General features: G+C 38.8%; 1 protein-coding gene across 2 annotated transcripts in view; it reads left to right on the top strand.

The window, feature by feature from the left end:
- Positions 1 to 379: 379 nt before the first annotated feature.
- The window catches only part of ralgapa2 (Ral GTPase activating protein catalytic subunit alpha 2), a 57,990-nt gene continuing 36,210 nt past the window's right edge, over positions 380 to 22,159 (top strand). Inside the window, exons 1-24 of one of the 2 annotated variants that reach the window (XM_033988296.2) lie at positions 380 to 646; positions 6,744 to 6,851; positions 7,255 to 7,304; positions 12,607 to 12,664; positions 13,075 to 13,118; positions 13,199 to 13,379; positions 13,464 to 13,579; positions 13,733 to 13,871; positions 14,182 to 14,387; positions 14,558 to 14,794; positions 14,965 to 15,147; positions 15,548 to 15,679; positions 16,390 to 16,538; positions 16,609 to 16,720; positions 16,879 to 17,116; positions 17,189 to 17,368; positions 18,896 to 19,018; positions 19,089 to 19,174; positions 19,278 to 19,368; positions 19,459 to 19,632; positions 19,957 to 20,118; positions 20,644 to 20,837; positions 20,909 to 21,007; positions 21,123 to 21,278. In XM_033988296.2, coding sequence (XP_033844187.1) covers positions 541 to 646; positions 6,744 to 6,851; positions 7,255 to 7,304; positions 12,607 to 12,664; positions 13,075 to 13,118; positions 13,199 to 13,379; positions 13,464 to 13,579; positions 13,733 to 13,871; positions 14,182 to 14,387; positions 14,558 to 14,794; positions 14,965 to 15,147; positions 15,548 to 15,679; positions 16,390 to 16,538; positions 16,609 to 16,720; positions 16,879 to 17,116; positions 17,189 to 17,368; positions 18,896 to 19,018; positions 19,089 to 19,174; positions 19,278 to 19,368; positions 19,459 to 19,632; positions 19,957 to 20,118; positions 20,644 to 20,837; positions 20,909 to 21,007; positions 21,123 to 21,278 — 3,324 coding nt within the window. In that variant the 5' untranslated portion in view covers positions 380 to 540. The remainder of the gene's footprint in view (positions 647 to 6,743; positions 6,852 to 7,254; positions 7,305 to 12,606; positions 12,665 to 13,074; positions 13,119 to 13,198; positions 13,380 to 13,463; positions 13,580 to 13,732; positions 13,872 to 14,181; positions 14,388 to 14,557; positions 14,795 to 14,964; positions 15,148 to 15,547; positions 15,680 to 16,389; positions 16,539 to 16,608; positions 16,721 to 16,878; positions 17,117 to 17,188; positions 17,369 to 18,895; positions 19,019 to 19,088; positions 19,175 to 19,277; positions 19,369 to 19,458; positions 19,633 to 19,956; positions 20,119 to 20,643; positions 20,838 to 20,908; positions 21,008 to 21,122; positions 21,279 to 22,159) is intronic. The other variant, XM_055231272.1, reaches the window with a different exon arrangement.

The following is a 22,159-nucleotide window of genomic DNA, read 5'->3' as shown; positions in this document are numbered from 1 at the left end:
TGCTCGTTCAGGGGCTTAGTGGTGTAACTGTTGCAGAAAACTCACACTTTTCTCACTGAGGCACCTGCTTAGGCTATGCGTACACCAGAGGGCGCTAATGAGCCGATAGAAAGCTGGCTCTGTCTAATCATAAACTAAATTGTCTTAAACTCATAGACTAACTGTGTGTGTGTGTGTGTGTGTGTGTGTGTGATACGCGCTCATCCACATTGGATCTATAGCCTAATTCCCACATTGCTAGTTTAAAACGCCTACATTATTTAAGTGGCCAATAATTGATGAAAATGATCCGGCCGGCGTTAGCAAGAGGTAATTGGATAAATACTTAAAAACAAGAGGGCGTATTTCATCTCATTTGACCCCTCCTCTCTTTCAACCTGCACTTCCGTGTTTACACACCCACAAAGGCAGACTGGAGTCCAGCGGCTGTCGGGCGATGTTTACCCTGCGAGCGTAGAGTGGTGGTGAGGAAAGTGACAGTCACACAGGAGAGGTGCTGATCACAGGTAATTAGGTTCTGCTGCCCTTTTCTAAAGCGGAATGTTCACTCGAAGGGGGCATGGAGATGTCAAGAAATCTACACAGAAAGTTTTGGACCCAAGGAAGGATGTAATGACCCGGCTGAAACACCTTCGGGCTCTGTTAGGTGAGTGAAGTGTCACAAGGCTTTGGATGTGCTTTGGCGACGTTTAGCTAGCCGAAGCGGCTAGCTTACAATCAACCCACAGCTAACGTCAAATAAGGCAATACATTAGCCGGGGGTAGTCACACTTACTTCACAGAGCGATCTATGGAAAAGACAGTTGTGGGAAACGTAAAGTTGCACTTGCACGTTGCAGTACCTATGTGCTGCATCGGTCATGTGTTCGGATTTTTTTCCTGACCAGTATTAGATAATGTTAAGATGTATGCTAGCTACCGCTAGTATTGCTAACTAGCAGCCACTGTTAGCAGTGCCTGTGCTGATGCTGCCTTGTCAGAGCATCTGCCGCTTAGAATATAAATTATATACTAAAAACATGCACGAACTATTCTGTTGTTTTGTTGTTGTTGTTTTTTTTTTACAGAAATGTTATTATGTACTTTTTTCAATTCCAAAATAAATGTAAATAAATATATATATATATATATATATATATATATATATATATATATATATATATATATATATATATATATATATATATATATATATATATATATATATGTGTGTGTGTGTGTATGTATATTTAGCATTTACAAACATTTATAACATATTTAATGTAGTTCAGGATTTTGGATGTTAATGAATCAGTCAGTGGGTTTGCCTTTGTCATTCAAATATATTAAGTTTCTAATGCTATTATTTCGTCTACATACATCCACCTGTACAGTAAATTGGCTAACTTGCACATGCTCTGACACTTGTCATTGTGTCTCACAGTGGACCATTAAATGTCTCGAGTTTTTTTATTATTATTATTTATCAGACAATTTTGATAACGTTAATTTTAATAGAAAGTCTTATTTAGGTGATCTGTTACAGATTGCATGATATAAACATACTTGGCTTGATACCTTTCTGCCAAGACATCCCTTTTCTCTTGAATGCTTCTTTAAACCACTGTTTGTGAACTGTGCAGCAGAGGTTTTCCACTTATTTTAGTGAAATAGAGCTTAAATTTAATTATTATCAGAGAAGTTGAGAGAGTGGCACGAATAAGGCTGAGGAAGCTTTTTCTCTGGTTCTCCATTGAGCAAAATGCACTGTGGTAGGGAGAGATTTGTGTGTGTGTGCTTAACAATCTGTAGTTTGAGAGTAGTAATATTTACTTGAAAAATGTCTTCAATTTGTACATTATTATGTGGCACTGTTGCCAAAAGGGCACTCTGTGGTCTGGACTATTTTCAGAGTGTATTGATTTTCTGCTCACTGAGCAGATCGGTGGATAGAGTGTGAAAGCTGCCTCATGTTAATTTTCTGGTCATGCCTGACTGGATTTGGCTGAGGTTGTTAATTACTGGAGCCCAGAAAACCACCTGATCACTCTACTTTTCTCTTACTAAATGCACAGTGCCTTTTCTACTCCTTTGTCCTTCCAAAACATCCAGAAGTAACTATATTGTTTCTAAAATATTCTATATTGTTTCTAAACAATATAGAATATATTGTTCTAAAATAACTATATTTTATATAAAATAACTATATATTGTTTCTAAAATAACCTTTGAATCTATGGCTTAATCTGTGTCTTAATTGTTGTAATGGAAAACAGCCTGAGGACAAGAACCGTATTCTGTCTATTGCATTATTGAATCAAGGCATGTTGCACAGCAGTTGATGATCACAATACAAAATGGTATTTATCTGAGTGTTGTGGGGTCAGGGTCAGCTCAAAGTGCTGCTTTGAGAGGAAATCACAAGGTGAAGCGGTGCTGGAAACAATGAGGAGCACATTGTGAGGGCTCTCGAGAAGGTCCTCCGTTTGGCTCAAGTAAAGCTCACATCACTCCACTTCTGATTCGGCCTTTTGCTAAACACTTGGCTGCTACTTGTGAAAGACTTCAGCCTCTTTTCATCTGTTCTTCTACACTGTTTACCCATGATATTCATACTCAAAGGGTTGTGGATGACAGGAACAAATCATAACTCTTATACTGCTTTGGTGGTAGAAAGATTTGTCTTTGCTCTAAAGTTATCAGAGTAAATAGACTTGTGTTAGACAGTGTTGTTCTCCTATCACTATTTAAACATATATCATAAATGAAAACAAGTTCTGTGCCACCACAGCCCAGGGATATTAGAATTGCAAATAGTGGCTGGAGCTGTGCTGTGGATGTGCTGGAGCCAGAGCATTCGCTACCACTCCACTGGTGTAAGATTAAAATTGTTTACATTGAATATAGCTCTTACTAAACTAAACTTACTTAGTAGTCAGTTTTTTATTGTTGTATAGGTATTACTCTTAAGCATTCTATATTATTTATGCAGTGGACATTTCTTTCCTAACGTTGCACTAAAGACATCTTGTTTTTTTTGTGTTTTTTGACTCGAGAGTACTACACGCATCAATCCGGCTTCTCTCAGATTATGCTGTGCTGTTTATAAAATCCTATTTTATAAGCATAGCCCAGGTTACTGGCCTTGGATGGTCTCACTTAGTTAGAGTCAAACCTTTCCTAACTTTTAAAACTAACTAGAAGCACTGCTCTGTTAAATTAGAACCTGAGTTTTGTATTGAGCAACAGAGCTTCTGACAGTCTGTCCAGAAAGAACTGACATAGTTGGCACTGCAACAGGTGAAATGATTGAAAAACAGTTGGCTAATGCTATCTTGAAATTAATGTTATTTGAGAGGGATTTGTTTAACAATGCCAGTTAGTCACACTCACCCTTTTTGTTGAAAATCAAGCATGAAACTTAATAGTCATTACTATAGGCCATATAATGAATTTATGTTCTAGAATCTGTTTGCACTTATGGAATAGAAGGTCCATGTGAATTTTATGCATTAGAAAACCTGTTTGGCCAGTTCCTCTGTTTGCTTGTCGTGTCATCTCAGGGCCAAAGCCCTCTTCTTCAGCACTGCATCATTTTACTAATTATGTCAAAGTATTTAAGTATTAGTTCTACTTAATCTTTTGTGGGCACATACAATGCCCTGTTACAAGGGTGGCCACTAGTTGCAATTACACTGACATTAAGGTTTCTCTCTGTATTCTTAGATGTGTCTGTTTTTTAATGGCGAGCGGTGCTTCAGGACAAGACAGCTTGTTTTGAAAACACAAGGATTAGTTGCAAATGTTCCACTCTGTTATGTACATGTCAACACTGATGACAGTTTAGCTCTATTCAACACTGCTCTTTTAAGACATGAAACCATAAAGGTGTTTTTGCTCCTCCGCTCTGTGTTCTAACACTGAGATAAGCCTGTGTAGTGTTAGCGAATGATAAGGTCAGGCTGAGCCCTGACAGTGTCACACTGTGAAGTGTGTCCTCAGACCAATCTGCTGCTCAGTGAGAGACCACAGACATTGTATCACAGAGGACCGCTAATGAAATTAGGCATTAGAGCTTTGGCTATGTGGAATAAATGCCACACTGATAGAGCTATTCATGTTTTTTTACTTCCCAAAGTTGATCTGAATTTTGAATTCAATCTTTGAGCTGTTGTTTTTAATTGTTTTAATTATAGACAATATATTCAATATTCAAATTTTGCAGTATTTGCAAAATGTGTAGATTTTTCGATATATCTTCCACACCTAATGTTTGTCTTGGCTATTACCACACATATCAACTATGCTTTCTTCTGAGAGTCTAAACTTACAGCACTTGACACACAAAATCCTTACATTATTTTACAGTGCTCCTATCGTCCTCCTTTCTTCTGGGTCTACAACATTTGTGATAACTAGACTTTTTATCAAACTGTCAACCATCCACTATTCTCATCTCTCATATTCACCAGCTCGCACTAGACTGCTCTTTGTTTTCTACTTCCTTAGCCCCTATTGCACTGACCAGACTTGTGACCCTGGCTGCTGGCTTTGGGCCTACAGGAGTCCTCTGTCTCACACGTGGCTCTTTCTGCTCCTCTCTGCTATGACTGTAGAGAGGGAGTGCACCTGCAGGAGCTGGCCCAGAGCTATGCAAATGAGTGTCTGTGATCAAAGGGCCCATTAAAGCTCGTCCTAGAGTTTAACGTGGCATGGTAATGACTGTGTGGACTGGATTGTCTAAGTGGCCCATCTTTAAAGGTTAAAGTCAGTTTGACACCTTCAGATATTAATATGTATGTGACAGCATGTGTTGTGTACTCATGAAGTTTGAACAGTAAGTCATGGAGACATCAGCCCAATGGTGAATTTGCCTGTAAATTTACCTTGGACTTTAGCGTGCATGATGACCATAACCCAGTATATAGTGGGACTGCTATTGCTATAAGTCATAACATTTTCTTACAGATTCATTAAATTAAAGGGCGGGGTATAGGTCTGGTCAATAAATCACAATGCATTTTATGGTAACTTTTTGTTTAATATTTCATAATCGTGACCTATTTGTGTTCACAGATATGAGGTTAGGCAGAAAGAGCCTCACATGAGTCTCTCATTTGGGTTGCCAGTTTCAGTGCTGAAATCCAGTTATCCTAAAAGGACTCTCTCTGATCTGAGTCCTGCCTACCTAAACCTCAGCACCTGCAGCCAATGATTAATCTGTGCTAGTGCTGCCTCTGCAGCTCAATGAGTGAATTCAGGAGGTTCTGAGGCATTTTAATGAACATACAATGTAAGTACTTAGAAGGTGCAAAGCATGTTTGTCCTCAATATGCAGGTTAAGGCACTGGCAGCCCAGATTCAGTTGTGGTTTTTAAACCAGCAAGAGTGCAGGCTACATGATCTCCCTTTAAAGCTCACAATATTTATTTGTCACCTCAAGTTGTTCAGTCTAATTTATGTCTTGAGAAAATCGGCTTCTACAAATAAATAAAACAAGTATTTTACTCCCAATTGGATGTAAATCTTTATTTTCAGTGATATATTTGTTTTTTGCTTTTTTTTAAGTGAGTAAGCTTTCTTACTGGTTTTGAGATTTACTGTTTTGATTTTTTTTTTACCATTCCTAACGGAAATATCAGACTAGTGCCAATAACCACTAGTCTGATATTCTGATCCCTCAGCACCAGTCACAGTTTTTCTAAAGATTATAGATGCATTGTTCTTCTCCCCCCACAATTGTTGCATCCCTGTTAGCAGTGAACACTCTATGACCAGCTGGTGTTTAAAAGGCGGCACTGGCTCCTTTTACCAGACAGTTTAACGGAAATTCAATACAATAGAGATCTGTGACATCCAACCTACCCCCTTTTAGCCTGTTAGCCACCTGCTTTATGGTCCAATCACAGTGTATATAATTTACTACTAGTTTTACTACATGCAGCTCTAGATAACACATTTTAGAGCAATATATTGCTACCAAAAACGTCACAAAACTATTGAAACTACTTATTGCCACTGACTCAATAATGATAATAAATGTAAAATATAATTTAAAAAAGAAAAAAATGAAAAGACAGAGCTGCAAAAAAAAACTCTAGTATCTAAATATTAAATATAAATATTGTATTCCAAAAACTATTGTTCCATCTATCGTGTATTGAATGATAAGTTAATAAAGCAATTGTGACATGCCTACTTTCAGCATTTGACACTATTTAAATGTAAAAATATGACAAAATATTAAACTTTTAAATCTGCATTTTAGAACATGTTTGTTGAGGTCTAAACTAAATTTGAGCAAAAGTCTGCCTTGTGACCTTTGCAACTTGGAACCTTTTGGGAATCTAGGCAGTCTATAGACTAAAACCTGTGCATGAGAGGTGTCAACACAAGGGCAAGCTTATATTTTTGGCATCTACCTTATCTGGGATAAGGTAGATGCCTCTTTTTTCTGCTACATGAGACATTACTGATTCTCAAGGGACTTAAACAAATGGGGTATTTGTGCTATGTTTGTTATGTTTTGTGTTTCTTAAAAAAAGCATTTTAGAGGATCTTATCTCACTGTGTACATGGTTTAGACATGTGCTTCTATTTTTCTTCTCCAAAACACCATAGAATTCCTGAACGTGTACTCTTTCTTATCTGCATTCTAGTGGTACTTGGTATTTCAAACTTTACCTGCTGTTCACAAGTTTTAACTGCGCCTAATGAAATTACATGAAGCTAATACTTTGTTGTTTTTTTTTTCTGTTTTGTAGATATTGACAAGAGTGAACTGAAGGCATTCTTTGAGAGTAACAGCTCTCAGATTTATTTTATCTTCTATGAAAATTTCATTTCACTGGAAAGCAACTTAAAACAGAAAGGTAAGCTCTAATTGTACTGTGTAAAACCTCCTTCTCACTAGACACTTGCTGTTATGCCACTTACAGTAGTTTAATAATTAACTGTTCTTGTGCATTACTGCTATTAGAGTGCCAGAGGACAAATGCATGCGTTTGTTGTACTTCACAAGTTTAAAGAGCCATTTGCATACATCAGAGGCTACTTTGAGGTCTACAGAACTATAGATCTATGGACTGTGTCTACCATAAGAATAGGTTTTATTCCCACAGGGAGCATTCTTTCATGATAACACACATCACATCCAGAAGTGGTCACAAAATGGCCCATATGATTGTTCCATTATTCATGAAGTGACTGCAATCTACCCTCTGGTTATGTGATTAAAACTGTAAGTTTTTACTATAAGTCTTTCTTGTCTTTCAGGGAACAAATCTCAAAGAGAAGAGCTGGACTCTATCCTCTTTATTTTTGAAGTAAGTTATCCTGTATCTGTGCTGTTGGCAGTGTAGTTGTCAGTTCCATGTTTACAAAACGCAGTGGCAGCATGGGGCGGGACCACAGTTTCCATGGTGGCACAGTACATCTCCACACTTCCCAAACCTGTCCTTCCCAAACCTGTCCTTCCCAATGAAAACAAGATGACTTTTTCAGAATTGAAATGCTGCTTAAAGTTTGGGCTTTTTTTTTTTACTTTCTGTAAATGTTTAGCTGTTGCCTCCCACTTGTGTTGCAGGTTAAAGTCCCCTACCTTGTTTTCCCGCCTGACTACTAACTGGAGGCAGCTCCAGTTTCCAGTACAAACAGCCGGATCTCCTATTACATTTGCTCAGGGCAGGGCTATCATAATGGCAGCAAAACACAGACAGACACAAAAATGGAGGACAGCGTTTTTTGTCTGGCCCTGTCCTAGTTTTTCACTTGAATATGATAATAGACTTACCTTTGGACTTATGCCAGTGTTTGAGATTAATATTTGGAACATTTAACGGCACATTTGGACACATAGTGACTTCTGAAAAGTCATCTCGTTATAGTTTTACCATAGTTTTTTTATTAGTGGGACATATAAGTCAGCAAATGAGCTACTACTAAAAACGTTAGTAGTAACTCCACTCCTGTGTGATTTCTTCAATCATGTGATTAGTAAATGTGCTTTTATTTATCTCATGGTCATTTTCAAAAGAACTGTTATTGCTTAGCTCTTATTTGTCCCTCTTTAGCCTCTGTTGATGACGGTGTGCCTTTCCCTATGCTCTCAGAAGATAAGCTTGTGTTGACTAGGCCTGTCATGGTAACACATTTTGAAGCATGATGTATTGCTACAGAGAAATATTGCTACTTTATGCCTCATACAAACCAGGATAATCCCATTAAACCATGTTTAAATAATAGTTATCATTAAAAGGCATGAAATGCAACAAATAAACAGCAAAATTAACCAATAATTAGCCACAGAATATATATTATTATTATTATGATCATTATTATTATTATTATTTGTTCAACTTTCTACATCTCAAATCGTACTACAAGGAAAATACCCAAACCTCCTCACTTTTACAAAGAAATTACATACACAATAAATATTGACCCCAATAATTGTTCCAGCTTTCATATATGGAATGATAAGGATTGTGACAGGCCTGGTGTTGACTGTGGTGGACAGCAGATACAGTGTAACTGAGCCAGAGCCACACTTTATACCACATTGCATTAGACAAAGTCAAACACCTGCATATTTACTTTGGACAACTATAGGTTTTGTTTAATACCGCAGTCCTTTGTTACAATTTATATGTAAAACTCCATCTACCTCACACATTATTTACATATGCAGTTAACTGCAATTTTGGTAGATTTGGTATTAATGACTCTCTTAATATGCACCAAGGAGATCACTTTCCTGTCATCATGAGCGGTATGACCTGTTTTATGGTTTTCAGGGGCTTAAACCCCCCCTACTACTGTTCTAGTAATGAATGTGCAGGGGCTCTTTGTGGTGGCTCCCCGCGTGTCACCCCACCCCCCTTTATCATTAGGCACCATCACTGCTCCATGCTACCATCTCTTTGTGCTTGCTCCACATATAACATTCACAGCAATGTGCCCAAACAGAGCTGTCTAGACTATGCAACAACACCCAATTTTATTATGCCAAGTTTTCATGTTTGCCTTTTCTATGTGTGTATGAAATTAATTCTGACATGATTGAGCTTATGTCCACCAGCCACAGGGTCATTAACATTTGCTCAAATGGTAAAGCCTAGTCCAGTGCATTCTACTGTTGTAATAATGCATTATTGAGTGATTTTTTTTTTTTTACACATTCAGAGGCGCTTAAAGCGCATCATACATTCACATCATACACTGGTAAGATACTACTGCACCCACAGCTACTGACAGAAGCAAGGCTCCCAATCTGCGCCATCAGCCCCTGTAACAACCACCAACACTCTCTCACACACACACCATATAGTCATATCAGGCAATGTCGATGTCTTGTCTTGCCTAAGGACACAACAACAGTTTGCACTAGACCACTGCTGCCCCTGTGGCTGCAACACTGTGGCGTCCGGTATTCTCAGCAGTCTCCTATCCAAGTACTAACCAGGCTCTGCCTTGCTTAGCTTTTGTGATTTGATGAGATCAAATATTGACAAGCAGGTCGTGTCCTTGGATAAGTCTTTTCACTCAACTGGCCTAAGTATGTAGTTTGTCAGTGTGTGGTAGTCAGAGAAGCTGTGCAGAGAATTAGCAGCAAAGTATCTGGTCTTTGCTTCAGTAGCTTACAGCCATTGTGTCACAGGGCCTTTTTTGCATACATCAGGACAGTAAGTAGCTTGTTACAATTGGAAGAGCAGCATAGAATTTCCTGTTTGGACAACAAGAATTTTAACAAATAAATAGGTTTAATAATAATAATGATGATGATGACAATGATAATAATAATGATAACGATGATGATAATAATAGAATTTTAGTAAATGGCTTTAATAATAACAATAGCTTTTGTCATTATTATGGCATGTTAGTTTAAGCATGTGCTGAGGCACTAAATCATTAAAGCATTGTTTTCATGGGTTGAGCCATACCACCCCATCTACGGGGTCCAAAGCAGACCCTGAAGGGTACTAGCTCCCAGTGGGGGCCATAAAGTTGCAGACAAATGGAATAAATTCTGAAAATACTAATGATGACACAGAAGTAGTTTTGTGTTTATGCTAGCTTTAGCCACATTTAACTGTCACAAACCAAACGTCTTTTTGTGAATTGCTGAAATCGGCGTTATGATTACGAGTATAATTGAGATATGATCTGCCAAAGGAAAAGTGTCCTTCCACAGGGCTCTCTGTACATCGCTGCTTTGCAGGCACATTTTGTGCATTTGCTCATGTGTTTGCAGTTGTTGCTGCTTCTGGCGCTCGGACATAAAGCAGCATCTTCTGTTGCTGTTGGCCATGTTCATGAACAGAAACATGTTGCTCATAAACTCTGCTCATTGTTATGCCGCTGTCTATCAGTGTTGAAGCCTCTTCAGCACCTGTGTTTTAATAACTGTCCAGGGGCTTGTGGCAGCACAAGCCTACGTCACACCATTGGGTGTCTTGCTGGACCTGTGTCACGCCTAAAGTGTCCAATTGTGACTGGCCTGTGCCAAGGCAGCCCCAAGCGAACTGTGCCAGTGGAAAAGAAGCTTAACATTCAGCTTGATGCATTGGTAAATTTTTTGATTGAGCCAGCAGCTTACTATGTCAGGGTTCCCAAATCACTGTTGATGACCTGTCACTGAGCAGAAGTCACAGGGCTGTGGGACAGGTTATGAGACAGCTATGGGACACATAAGAGTCAGAGGAAAGCCGAAGCCTATCCTTTTCCTCAGACCTCTTTACTCAGGATATGACCTCTCTGTGATCCTTCTGTCTGTCACCCGGACCTGACTCAGCACATACAGTTTTCCTTAGCCCCATCATTACTTGTGATTGGGCAGTTAGGTCGCCAAATCAATATTGCATCATTTATACATCTTCTTTTTCCTTCATTTAGATGGTTAGATCATCAAGAGGAACAGAAAACCGCTTCTGTTTTCAAACAAGCTACTCTGGCCTTTCTTGAAATTGTTTATGCACTGCTGCTGCCATCTACTGGTGGTTGTACTGTATGGATACTGTCAATTGTGCTGTGTACAGCACAATTGTCTTTTTAATACAGTTTTTAAGAAGTTAACAATGATTATTTCATAATCCATTGTGCTTTATAGAAGCTGTTTATATACACATTTTTAAAAGATTTTTTTTTTACATTCAGTACTTCATTAATTACATATTTAATTACATTTTCAATATTACAGAGTCAGTATTGATCTGTCGATATAATCTCTCATTCATCCAGGAGTGTGGGTAGAGTGAGTTGGCACAATGCATGGTGAGCAATAGAAGTCATTAGGATATTAGCAAGCAGGCTAGCCATCAACAAATGTTTATTCTGTGTTTTGCATCTTACCTACACCCCTGAAGGTAATGTCTTTTCACTCAACAAATCTGTTTTGTCCAACCAATTGCATTTTGATATTATAGTCTTCATTAGATGGCTCAAAAAGTTAGTTGGTTTTTTTTTGTGAGTACTCAACAGCTAGTGATACCATATGGTGCATCTGTTTTACATAACACTTTTGTTTGCTGCTGGTCAAGAAAATGGAATTGCATATTCTTAACATGTTAACTACCCCACTTTGTCAAAAAGTCTTTTCTGTTTTTGTTTTCTTAAGAAAGCCCTTGTAGACCACCTTTGAGAAAACGATATTCTTTGTCATGTTCTAGGCTTGCATCCGGAAAGCTAAGTACGGATCATGTAAATGTGTGAAGGCTGCAGATCTACCACAGTAATGCCCCTATCTTTATGCCGGAGTATGGTCGCAGATTAGAGGGACTCCACTAACCTCAGTCTAGCTCTCTCTGCGTTTGCCTTGTATCAGCCAGTAAATTCCTCATTGGGACTATGACCATTACACCTCAGCAGGACGTCTTTCAGAGCTAGCTTCACCATCTCATTTCTACCCTCCCACACTATTGTGTTCACAAATACACACAGACTAAAGCTTAAGCTGGCTCCCCTGTTGTGTTACTGCCCAGCATAATGTGTTGGCTACAGAGAAGAAGACATTCACATCATGTACCGGAGCTGCATTAAATCTAGGCAAGATCAAATTCAACATTCAACTACATTCAAAACTTGTGCTGTTTCAGGAGTCTATGGAGTCTTTCAGGGTCACTCAAGTTGCTAATACCAAAAAGGATACAAATGAAAATTCTGTTCTTCAACTGTTGAGAGAATTGAATTTGAATCTTTTGCTATGGGACCTATCTGGATGGCTGAGAGATGACACAGATAATGCAAAAACGGCTAAATATACTAAATATGGCTGTCAGATTTGTCATGGGTTTTCTCGTAGCAGAAGCATGGCTCAAATGAAAAATAACCTGTTTTCAATATTTTAAGACGCATGACAGTGTTGTTGACAGTAATGTCTAATTTTGTGTACCAGATACAGTCCAGTTACTCTGAAGCTGTAGGATATTTTCCAGTTTAGGTTGAATATTTTTGCAAGGTGCTGACATTTTTCCAATGGCTATTTGATTTATATTATACAAATGATCAACAAAAGTAGCTGCTGTGCTAGTGCTTGGCCAAACAAGGACACGGGTGATGAATTGCCTATTTTTTTATTCATTATGGAGTGATATTAATAGATTTTTTTTGTTTGTTTTATTTTTACAGAAAATTTTGCAGCTTTTGCCTGAGAAAATCTACAATCGTTGGCAATTTCACAGCATAGGTGAATCCTATTTCTTCCTCCCTTTCATTCCTATAACCCTTGAAATAGCACAACATCAAAAATGTAACTTCAGCCACTTCAGTTTAACTTAGGTCTTTGTGTAAAGTACAACTTATTAATATTTGGGTGGTTGCAGAAAAGGGTAATGGGCTCTTAACGATTTTATAACCATAGCAATATTGTGTTTGCTCATGTAAACAAGGTGCCAAGATTATTTCATGTATGTTGCTTAATTAATTGCTAATTTATTCAGAGATGGAAATATTATAGTGTCCGTAATTACCGTTGGCTTTAATTTTGCATATATTATTATTATTATTATTATTATTATTATTAATAATATCTTATTTGAGCAATCTTTATTTTAATACAAGCTAATGCTGCTGTCTCTCATTTTTTCAAACATATAGGATCCATACTTAAAAAACTTCTACACACTGGAAACTCATTCAAGGTAATGGCTATTGATCCAGAGTTACTTACTGAAGTACTATTAAATTGAAGATGAACATTTTTGTAAAATTTTGTTTCTAGATCCGTTGTGAGGGCATCCGGCTCTTCTTGCTGTGGTTACAGGCCCTGAGGGAAAACTGTGCTGAAGAGCAGTTTCTTATCTTTGCCTGTCTGGTACCAGGCTTCCCTGCAGTGCCCTCCTCTCGAGGACCCTGCACTCTGGACACCATCATCTACAATCCTTTCTCTACCCCTCCAGATGGTGAGGCATGCAGTGACAGTGTGTTTTGATTCTTATTTGTTATGTGATATGAACTCAGTGTTTACTCTGTGTATATACAAACAGCAAAGGTGGTGCCCGAGGAGATAACACCACTTGTACCAGCTGTAGTGGGAGAAAAGGTTGCTGACGATCAGACCTGCTCCATTCTTGAAACATTGCTCAAGTTTATGGTCATTCAGGTAACGTAATATGAATAGTGAGATTCTGCCAAACAGATGCAGCATTAACTATTTTGTTGCTGACAATCTATTTTCACTGAGTGCTACTGTTGAAAGCCTCCTCTGTATCTGCTGTCTGACCTTGCTGTGTGCTTTGTTTGATCCACCTGCCAGGCAGCCAGTTTAGAATGGAGGAACAAAGAGAACCAGGACACTGGATTCAGGTTCCTCTTTAGTCTGTTTAAGAAGTACTACCTGCCACATCTCTTCCCCTCTTTCACCAAGCTCACCAATCTGTACAAGCCTTTATTAGGTAAGGTTATTTGCATTATATACTTCCTCAATAATTAAAGGGACTCTATGAAAACACATCAGATCTTGATGTAAGAAAAAAAAATCTATATGCTTTTTTGAAAATTTAATTGTAGAGCCCAATCAATCCTTCCTTACCTTATAACAAATTCCTATAAATTGTATAGTTTTATTGTACATTTCAAAGCAGATAAGAGTTTGCACATAAGTAATTATAGCAAAGGGCCGTATTAAATATAAAATCTAAATCTGAGTAATGGAATAGCATATCAAATTAGATTTTTTTTGTCTCACTTTTGCTTTTTTATTAGAACTGCCTCACCATAGACCTAAACCCCTGTATGTGCCAGTCACCCGGAATAATGAAAGCACCTTCTGCACAAGGGACCAGTACCTGGCTCCTCGTGTGGCCTTCATCACCTGGCTCGTCACCTTCTTTCTAGAGAAGAAATATGTCAGCAGTGCTGCCACGGTGCAGAGCGCCAAGAATGGCACAGAGGTTATTAAACTCATCCAGGTGCGGATTTGTTCTTTTGTTACAATAGAGTTGTTGTTATGTCAGGCTATATTCATTTTTTTCAAATTCTTCTGATCGTTTTGCGGTTTTGTGAACAAAATAAGAGATAAAATTGCATTTCTAAAGTTAGAATGTTCTTTAGCTAGGTCTGATTGTCTTTGTGGTTACAGACTGTCACTGCAGGCAGTGGCAGCCAAGAGAAGGATAAGACTGATGGGGACACAAATGGACCAGTGGGAGAGCCTGAGAAGAGCCACTCCAACAGCAGTACTCTGTCCAACAGAAGACCCAGTGACTCCAGTCTGTGTAGCATTGAGGAGGAGCATCGGCAGGTCTATGAAATGGTGCATGGAATTCTGCTCTCCACCAGGGAAAATGTGAATTTTGTTAATGAGGTCTTTCATCAGGTACGTGTGACAAGAATTGTGACAAGAATTGGAAAAATAAATGGTTGTGCATATGGATGTCAGGCTTCCTTAATTAATTTGATGACTAATATGATACTTTGTTGCCCCCTAGTGGTAGTTTTGTTTCATTACAAGTTATTTTTCACCCTTGCCTTTTATTCCGCTGTCAGGCCTTTTTGCTGCCATCCTGTGAGGCATCTGCTACCAGAAAAGTAATCCGTGTGTATAGAAAGTGGATTCTGCAGGAAAAGCCAAGCTTTATGACAGAACCTGAAAAGAACACACAGGGGGATGAAGTGGATGAAGGCACAGCACAGATCATCACTGCAGATAATAACAGCATGCATGTACAGGTACACTCCTGCAGTATTAATATAACCAAAAGATGTTTTACTTACACTGGATTTTAAGTAATTGATTTAATGCATTTATTTATAGTTATTTTATGGATGTTTTTAGGTAAAACACAAGGTGCACTGTAGATTCTATAATATATTAACATATAACATATTCCTAGGAAAAATTTTACTCGCTAAATTTAAGCTTAATTTCAGTGAAATGTGTGGCATTACTAATTTGTCATCTTAATTTTTTTAATATTTTGTTCCCTGATTCTGCTTTAAATTGCACTTATTGTCTATATGTATATTGTATGCTGTAAGTGGCTAAACATCTGACTCCTTCCGCAGATCACTATGCAGTTCTATAGTTTCATGAAGTTTATTTTTAATATCTTGCATTTTGGTTGTGTAGGTGGAGAATCTTGGCCACAGGCGCTCATCCAGCTGGGGCAGAACATATTCATTTAGCAGTGCCATCAATCGGGGTTTCCTCACTGAGGAACAGAACAGAGACATCAAGGCTGGTATCCAGCCCACACTACAGGTGGGTACGGTTCATGTAAGCATATATTTGGAAATACAGTTGTCCCTCACTATAATGCGGTTCACCTTTCGCGGCCTCGCTGTTTTGTAGATTTTTTTAGTGCAATTTTGCCTGCTTTTTTTACACCGTATGAACACACATTGTGTTCTGCGTCCGGATGTCTATCAACCTCCTCCGTGCCTTGTCTCCTGTACAGTACAGAATGCATTCAGCTTGCCAAATTTACATAAATGTTTGGTTGCTAGCAGTGTGACTCTGAAGTGCTGTATGTTTTCTCCCCAACAAAACCTACAGTGTCAATGAAACGTTCTATTTCTAAAAGCTATCATTTTTATTTACAGTGTAGGAAAATGTTTATATTTTTATTTCTCAAACATGTTTGGGCCTGAAAACAGGTCTTGATCTTTGGTTTCATTTTATAATACTGTATTTTTTTTTTTAATCTACGAAGGTTGGAACTTTGAGAGTATTTAAACAGGAGAGAAATGTGAGAAAATGTTCATGCCCGTCTGTAAAGTGTATAAAGTTCGTGGTGAGGGGTTTTACAGCCTTAAAACATATATAATAATTATAAAAAATAAAGCTGACTTCTTTGCAGATTTCGCCTATTGCAGGTTATTTTCAGAACATAACCCCCGCGATAAATGAGGGACCAGTGTACTGTGTTTTTGTTATTGTTTATTACACATTGCTTTGTAATGTATCTCTAGGTCTTCCTGACCAACTCATCTAATGTGTTCCTTTTGGAGCCTTGTCAGGATGTCCCTAAACTGTTGGAAAACCAGGTGGAGGTTTGCAAAGGAGTTTTAAGTATATATCGCCACATGATTATGGAGCACACGATGAACACACAGACATGGTGATTAACAGATTTGATGTTTGATTCAGTAATTGTTTCAGAGATTCAGAGATGTGTGTCTGCATTTTAGGGAACAACTGCTGCAGGTGTTGCTGAGAATCACAGAAGCCGTGATGAAAAGGCCTCATGATAACCAAAGAAAAGACTGTTTTGCTGAACGTTTAGCATCTATTCTTTTCAGAGTATGTATTCACTTCTCAACTTTTCCTGTTCTATGTTTTAAGATTATTGAATTTCAGGAGGAAAATTTAATATTTGGCAGATTCATGGAAATTACTAAATTGCACTACAGTGGTTCTGCTTATGCTTGGTTTAATGCATTTCTTTAATTTGTTTTCAGACCATCATTGTAGCATGGGTGCGAGCCAACCTGTGTGTATTTATTGCCCGGGAGTTATGGGACGAGCTGCTGGCAGTCTTGTCCTCTCTCACCTGCTGGGAGGAGCTGGTGACTGAATGGGCCAGCATAATGGACTCTCTAACAACTGTGCTGGCTCGAACTGTTTATGGTCTGGATATGAACAACCTGCCTCTGGACAAACTCAGCGAACAGAAAGAGAAAAAGCAGAGGGGACGTGGTAAGAAAATAGGATGAGACCTGTGAAAAGTATGTGAAGACTTATAATGTAATATGTTTTTTATTGTGTCAGGGGTTGGCCATGACTCTCAGAAGTCTGCAGCAGTGGCACGCTCCTTCTCTCTGAGCTGGAGGAACCATGGTGAGCAGAGCGTGCCGGGGGCCCAGGAACCAATGAGAATTCGCTCTGCAACAACATCAGGAGCTCCTGGTGTGGAAAAAGCTCGCAACAATGTCCGGCAGAAAGCCAATGGTAAGCATTATATACAATTTGTGGTGCCATGTGCACTGTTATATTGTACATGTGCCATTATTTATCCATGCATTAACAGCAACTTTTATACGGCAGCCAAACTGGCATGATTATTGAGACCCACACTTTGAAACACATTGACAAGTACATATGTACTTCTGTCCAGGTGCTGCTGAAAGCACTAAACCTTTGGACAAAGGCCAGCAGATGGCCTATATTGTTCTTATCTCGTGTTCCAGACCATGTTTCCCTGTCAGCTCCATTAGTGTACAGCACAATGCCCTGATGACATGTAAGGGACAAGCTTTGGCCACTCATTGTTATTAACTCAATTCCAACAGGGCAAACTGCTCTTAACTTTGGTACTGGCCGGCTAATTAGGAGTTAAACTGGCAGTTCAATGGTTTCCTACTGCTACCACTAATCTGATATTCAATGCTTTCACCGGCTCTTTGGTTATTGCTTATTTTCTCTAGGGTCTGTGTCTGATCTGTGGTGGGTGATGTTGACTTAAGTGTGGATGTTTTTGCACATTGTTTGTGCATTAACAACACAGAACACAACATGCCACCTTCTCAAAATTCACTTTTTTCCTCTAATTGATTTTCCATCACATTAATCTTCAAAGGCCTGGTAGCCCTCCTTCCCACTCTTCAATGATACAAAAAGACACATCAATAGCACCCCAGTTTTTGATAGTTTCATTAAGAATGTAAGTAATGCTTATTAATATGCATACATATATGTGGGTGGCAGCACAAATTATTTATCTTGCTTACTAAAAGACTTAAAGTGCGCTGAAAGGAAAGAATAGTCTTTGATTGCATTCTTTGAGAGAAACTCAAGCACTGTCCAAACCCAACAATGATGCATCTGAATTGAAAACTAACAAAGCTTCCTGATGCAAAAACAATAACAATAGCTTGTCTTTACACAAGACTGAAGATGAGACATTATATTTCATTATTTATTATGTTCCAAGATCGGATTGAAAGGGGGGCATATTTGGTATTTCTTATTTGCAAATCTGTTAGGATTACATTTTTACCTCCTTGTGTGGAAGAATAAAAAAAAGTTAGTTGTTGTTTATAGGGTGGTATTATATTTTTGTCAGTAAATCTCTGTTTTACTATTTACTTTCTTTTTCCTATTCCTATTCCCCCATCTGAAGCTAAAAGAAGCCAATCTATCAGCAACTGTGTTCATCTCTATGAAGCTTTGCCCACTACTAAAAGTGTTCCTATGCTGCTCCACACTGTGAGCTCTTTCTTGCCTGGTATCTCTTCTGGTAACTCTGCTGCTTGCTCTCACAGACTCTCAGGTAAAGTGTATTCTGAGAGCTAGGTGTGTTTGTATGTGCCCTCACCATGCCTCCTCCACCTGTTTCTCTGATTTGTGGCAGTTTTGTATGCTGCACATCATGTCTTATGTATGCATGTAAAACACCTCTGTTTCTTCATCATGTCACATTGTTCATATGGTCACTGTATTGAATATTGTTGGTAATTTAAATTGTATCCATGGTAGACTTGGAGGAGTGTCAGCTATCAGAATGTGGTGCCGAGGAAGAGCTTGAAAACAACGAGAGTCCACTCCCACGAAGCAGCAGTACTTCTGATATCACCCAGCAACTTTCTGAATCTATACAAGGTATATTTAAGAGGCTCACAAATTTACAGAATCAAAGTTATTAAACTGCTTTTCTTCCTCTGTCCCCTAGGCCAGAAGAGAGATTATTCCCCGCCTTCCATAGGCTCTGAAAGCAGAGTGTCTGACGGCCAGAGAGAAAACAGTGACCCACCCTCGGTAAGGAGTGTTCAATGAGCATTACCGGAATTTATCAAGTTGTCTCCAAATTATATAAATTTTAATGTAAAAAAAGCAACTTTTTACTTGTTCTTGTGTCTAGATATTTATTCAACTGAGTAGTAGCCCAGCCGATACAGAGAGCAATACAGATGATCATACAGCTTTTATAAGGCCCAAGCTCAGGGAGAAAAGTAAAACAAATTTAATGTTAATTATAAAATTACAAATTATAGTACACATTTTTGTATGTTTACAATTAAACTACATTTTCTCAACTCAAGGTGAAAGTGTCAGCAGTGAAACATCCAATGGCTACCTCAATGAAGCCGAGGTGACATGGCAGGCCTTTGATGAGGAGGCTGACACCCAGTCCACCCAGTCCACACACATGGATGTAACCACAGAGCCACAGAGCCAGGGAAGTCTGCTCCTCAGCCACTCTGAAGCTCTAGCAGGTAGGGAGCCATGTCTATAGTCTTTTTATTCAGAAATGTTTTCATAATTACCAGTTATTATTTGACATTGTTGATTTCCATACAGATTGTTTAAGATGGTTTGGAATTGCATTTTCATGTTGGCTAATCTAGTGTTCCTGTCCACTGCAATTCTCTAAGATATTTAGGATTAGTTTTATTCCTTGTGTGCATTATTTCCTCCTGCATGAATCTCCCAATTGATGTTTCCCCTCCTACTGTGACATGTGAACCTGTCTGTGTTGCCTTGGTGTGGCGTGTGTGCTTCTCAAACCTGATTTGATCCCTGTCCCTTGTTGTTTATAGGACCTGAGTGTGCTCTCCATTCTCCCTCAACCCCTCAGTCCTTCCACTACCCTCTGAATCCCCCTGCCTCACCTGCCCTGTTAGTGCACCCTGAGTGCCCACGGGACTGCTCCCTGGACAACCCCATGCATCAGTCTGTCTTACACATGCCACATCATTTGGGTACTGCTTTTAAGCTGTTACTCAGCCATTATTTCTATGCTCTCTTCTTTTATACTATACTATACTACTATACTATCCTCTATGGTAGTTTCTACAAATAAATCTCAGCATTATTACATTTTTAATGCAATGTTTAATTGGCAATATTGGCAGTTTAAATTGCAGGAATGTATGCTGGAATTAAAACAAAAACAATTCTTTCAATGAAGTGCAGTTAATATTACAATATACAGTTAGTATACAAGATCACATCTGCAGTGATTTGTGATTTTAGCTTTCTGCCCACTGGGCGGTGCTGTCCTCCTTCAGTTTGTTGTTTGTTAGTTTTTGTTCATTGCATGTACTTCATCTCTCTTTCCATCTCAATTAAAATTAACTATAAATCTGTTCTACAATGTATAACTTTTATATGTTTAGAATAATTCTTCATAAAATATGAAATGTGATGAGAAACAATGGGAAGAAATGTTTGAGCTTGTGTTGCTTAAGCTTTGAAATGTTTTTTCCTCTTTATGTCTCATACAGACAGTAGTGAATGTTTAACTGATGATGTCAGCATAATTGCTGGTGGTACTCTCACTGGTTGGCACGCAGATTCTGCCTTCGTCCTGTGGAGAAGAATATTGGGCATTCTCGGTGATGTAAATAATATTCGATGCCCTAAGATTCATGCCAAAGTCTTTTCTTATCTTTATGAACTTTGGCACAAGTTGGCAAAGGTAAGGTAGAAATGTACCTGTCAAATGTACAGTAGTTTGTTTGCACTACTAAATTTTAATTTCACTTGAAGATTCGAGACAATCTTGGCATTAGTGTGGACAACCAGTCTTCCCCTCCACAACCACTGTTCATCCCTCCTCTCAGAATGATGGCATCATGGTTGTTTAGGGTAACAACAAAACAAACCTGAAATATATACATTTATTGCAAAACATGTCTAGACAAAAATAATGACACAATCACAGGTGTAATTCACTTAAAAATGGTTATGATCTTTCTTACAGGCAACCATGCTTCCAGCAGAGTACAAGGCGGGGAAACTGCAGGCCTATAAGCTCATCTGTGAGATAATGACCAGGCACCAGGACCTGCTTCCAAACAGTGACTTTTTGGTGCATCTTTACTACATAATGCACAAGGGTTTTACAAGCGATGACCAGGTACTGACACTAGGTGGCCCTCTTTCAGCAATAGTTTTGTAGCACCAGGTGGTGCTGTAAACAATATCAGAGTATTATATTCAGTCATTTTGAAAACTATTCTAAATGGGTAACTTTGTTCAAAGACACCCTAAACATGTAAATCTCAATCAACTGCTATATTCTGTATTTGGTGGTTCTGGATTTAATTGTTGGGGACACATTTTTTAGACAACTGAACAGTTAAAGAAGAGTAATAATGTTTGCCTCACCAAATTTCAGTTTGTTGCAGCTCTGTTGCTATCAAATGAAGCTGAGTGGAGATGAATGGAATCTCTAAAACAAAGACCCAGGACAAAAGCTTGCGTGCGCGCGTGTGTGTGTTGCCCTCCTGGCTTGATTCTTTAGCGTCTTGGCAGTGCGACAAGCATATTAGAATGTTTTCCTTGTTGTTAAATAATGTTTTGAGCCCCCGCCGCGTATACGTGATTAATTAAGGACTGACGTCTGTCGTGCTCCGTTAGACTGACACGTCGGCTGTGGGCCCGGAGTACGCTGGGCGCTTTGACTTTGTCTCTGATTGTGTAAAGGAGCGGGAGGGGATCTGTCCAGGGAGCGTAGAGTAGAGCAATGAGGGGGGCACACTGAGGGATGAGGCAACATTCTCCAGCTTTTGTTGTGGCTCTGTATAATGCGTCGGGGGCCAGAGCCAGGCTGGCCACTGAAGCATGCTCAAATTGGCTGGAGAAAAGAGTCCTCACGCCACACAATAGAGGACAGCCGCACGCCTGCTTAACATAAGAAAGTCCTCTTATTTTTCCCCTCCTCCTTCACCCCAGCTTTCACCCCTACCCCACAAAAATGCATATACATTATCAACAATTTGTAAACTCTAAATAATT

Source organism: Periophthalmus magnuspinnatus, chromosome 22, assembly GCF_009829125.3.
Source record: "Periophthalmus magnuspinnatus isolate fPerMag1 chromosome 22, fPerMag1.2.pri, whole genome shotgun sequence".
In the NCBI taxonomy this organism is placed as follows: Eukaryota; Metazoa; Chordata; class Actinopteri; order Gobiiformes; family Gobiidae; genus Periophthalmus; species Periophthalmus magnuspinnatus.
This window is presented reverse-complemented; position numbering and strand designations above follow the sequence as displayed.